Genomic DNA, 903 nt, shown 5'->3' with positions numbered 1-903 from the left:
TATATATATATATATATATATATGTATATACACACATATATACGACGGGCCTCTTTCAGTTTCCGTCTACCAAATCCACACACAAGGCTTTGGTCAGCCCGAGGCTATGGTAGAAGACACTTGCCCAAGGTGTCACGCAGTGGGAATAAACCCGGAACCATGTGGTTGGTAAGCAAGCTACTTACCACACAGCCAATCATCTCCGGCTAATCATTGAGAGGATGTTGGTGTTGCCTTGGCAGCGGTTTGTGCTCTCTGAGTTCTCTTATTGTTATTATTAATATTGTAAATATTTATTAAACACCGTAATTAACTGGTTAATTATTTTGTCATCCCCAGCTGAACACTTTGATTAGATGTTGCTGCAAAAGGAAGACGTTTCTCCTGGAGCTGAGCAAAAGTGTTAACCCAGTGATGTTATTGGCCCTTAGGGGTAAAGAGGCTGCCATGGAGGTGAGATATTGCTTGAGGGGGGATGAGAAAAGGGGAGAGAGAGAGAGAGAGATGGAGAAAAGATGAGAGTAGGAGATAGTAGGGAGGAAACAGAGAGAGGTAGGGAGAGGTGTGGAGAAAGAGAGAGAGAGCTACAGGAAGTGGGAGGAGAGGGAGAGGGAGAGAGAGAAGAAAGCAGAGAAAGAGGGACAGAGAGAGATGAGAAAGGGAGAGATGAAACTGTGAGAGGGAGAGGGAGAAAGAGAGAGAGGGAAGAGAGAGAGATGGCAAAGAAAGGGAGGGAGGGAGAGACAGAGAGAGATAGAGTGAGAAAGAGGGTGGGAGTGAAAGTGGGGAGAGAGATGGAAAAAGTAGAAGGGCAGAAAGAGAAAGAGAGATGAGAAGGAAGAAGAAGGAAGTGAAAGAAAGAGAGAGAGAGCTACAGGAAGTGGGAGGAGAGGGAGAGGGAGA

The 903-nt window shown here is 45.6% G+C and overlaps 1 protein-coding gene across 1 annotated transcript in view; it reads left to right on the top strand.

The window, feature by feature from the left end:
• LOC106880057 (C-Maf-inducing protein) overlaps positions 1 to 903 on the top strand; it is a 92,307-nt gene that overhangs the window by 88,456 nt on the left and 2,948 nt on the right. Inside the window, exon 12 of the mRNA XM_052978109.1 lies at positions 340 to 453. Within this exon, the coding sequence (XP_052834069.1) occupies positions 340 to 453 (114 nt within the window). The remainder of the gene's footprint in view (positions 1 to 339; positions 454 to 903) is intronic.

This window comes from Octopus bimaculoides, chromosome 30, assembly GCF_001194135.2.
Source record: "Octopus bimaculoides isolate UCB-OBI-ISO-001 chromosome 30, ASM119413v2, whole genome shotgun sequence".
NCBI lineage: Eukaryota > Metazoa > Mollusca > Cephalopoda > Octopoda > Octopodidae > Octopus > Octopus bimaculoides.
The sequence above is the reverse complement of the archived record's forward strand: the minus strand, read 5'-3'. Positions and strand labels throughout refer to the sequence as shown.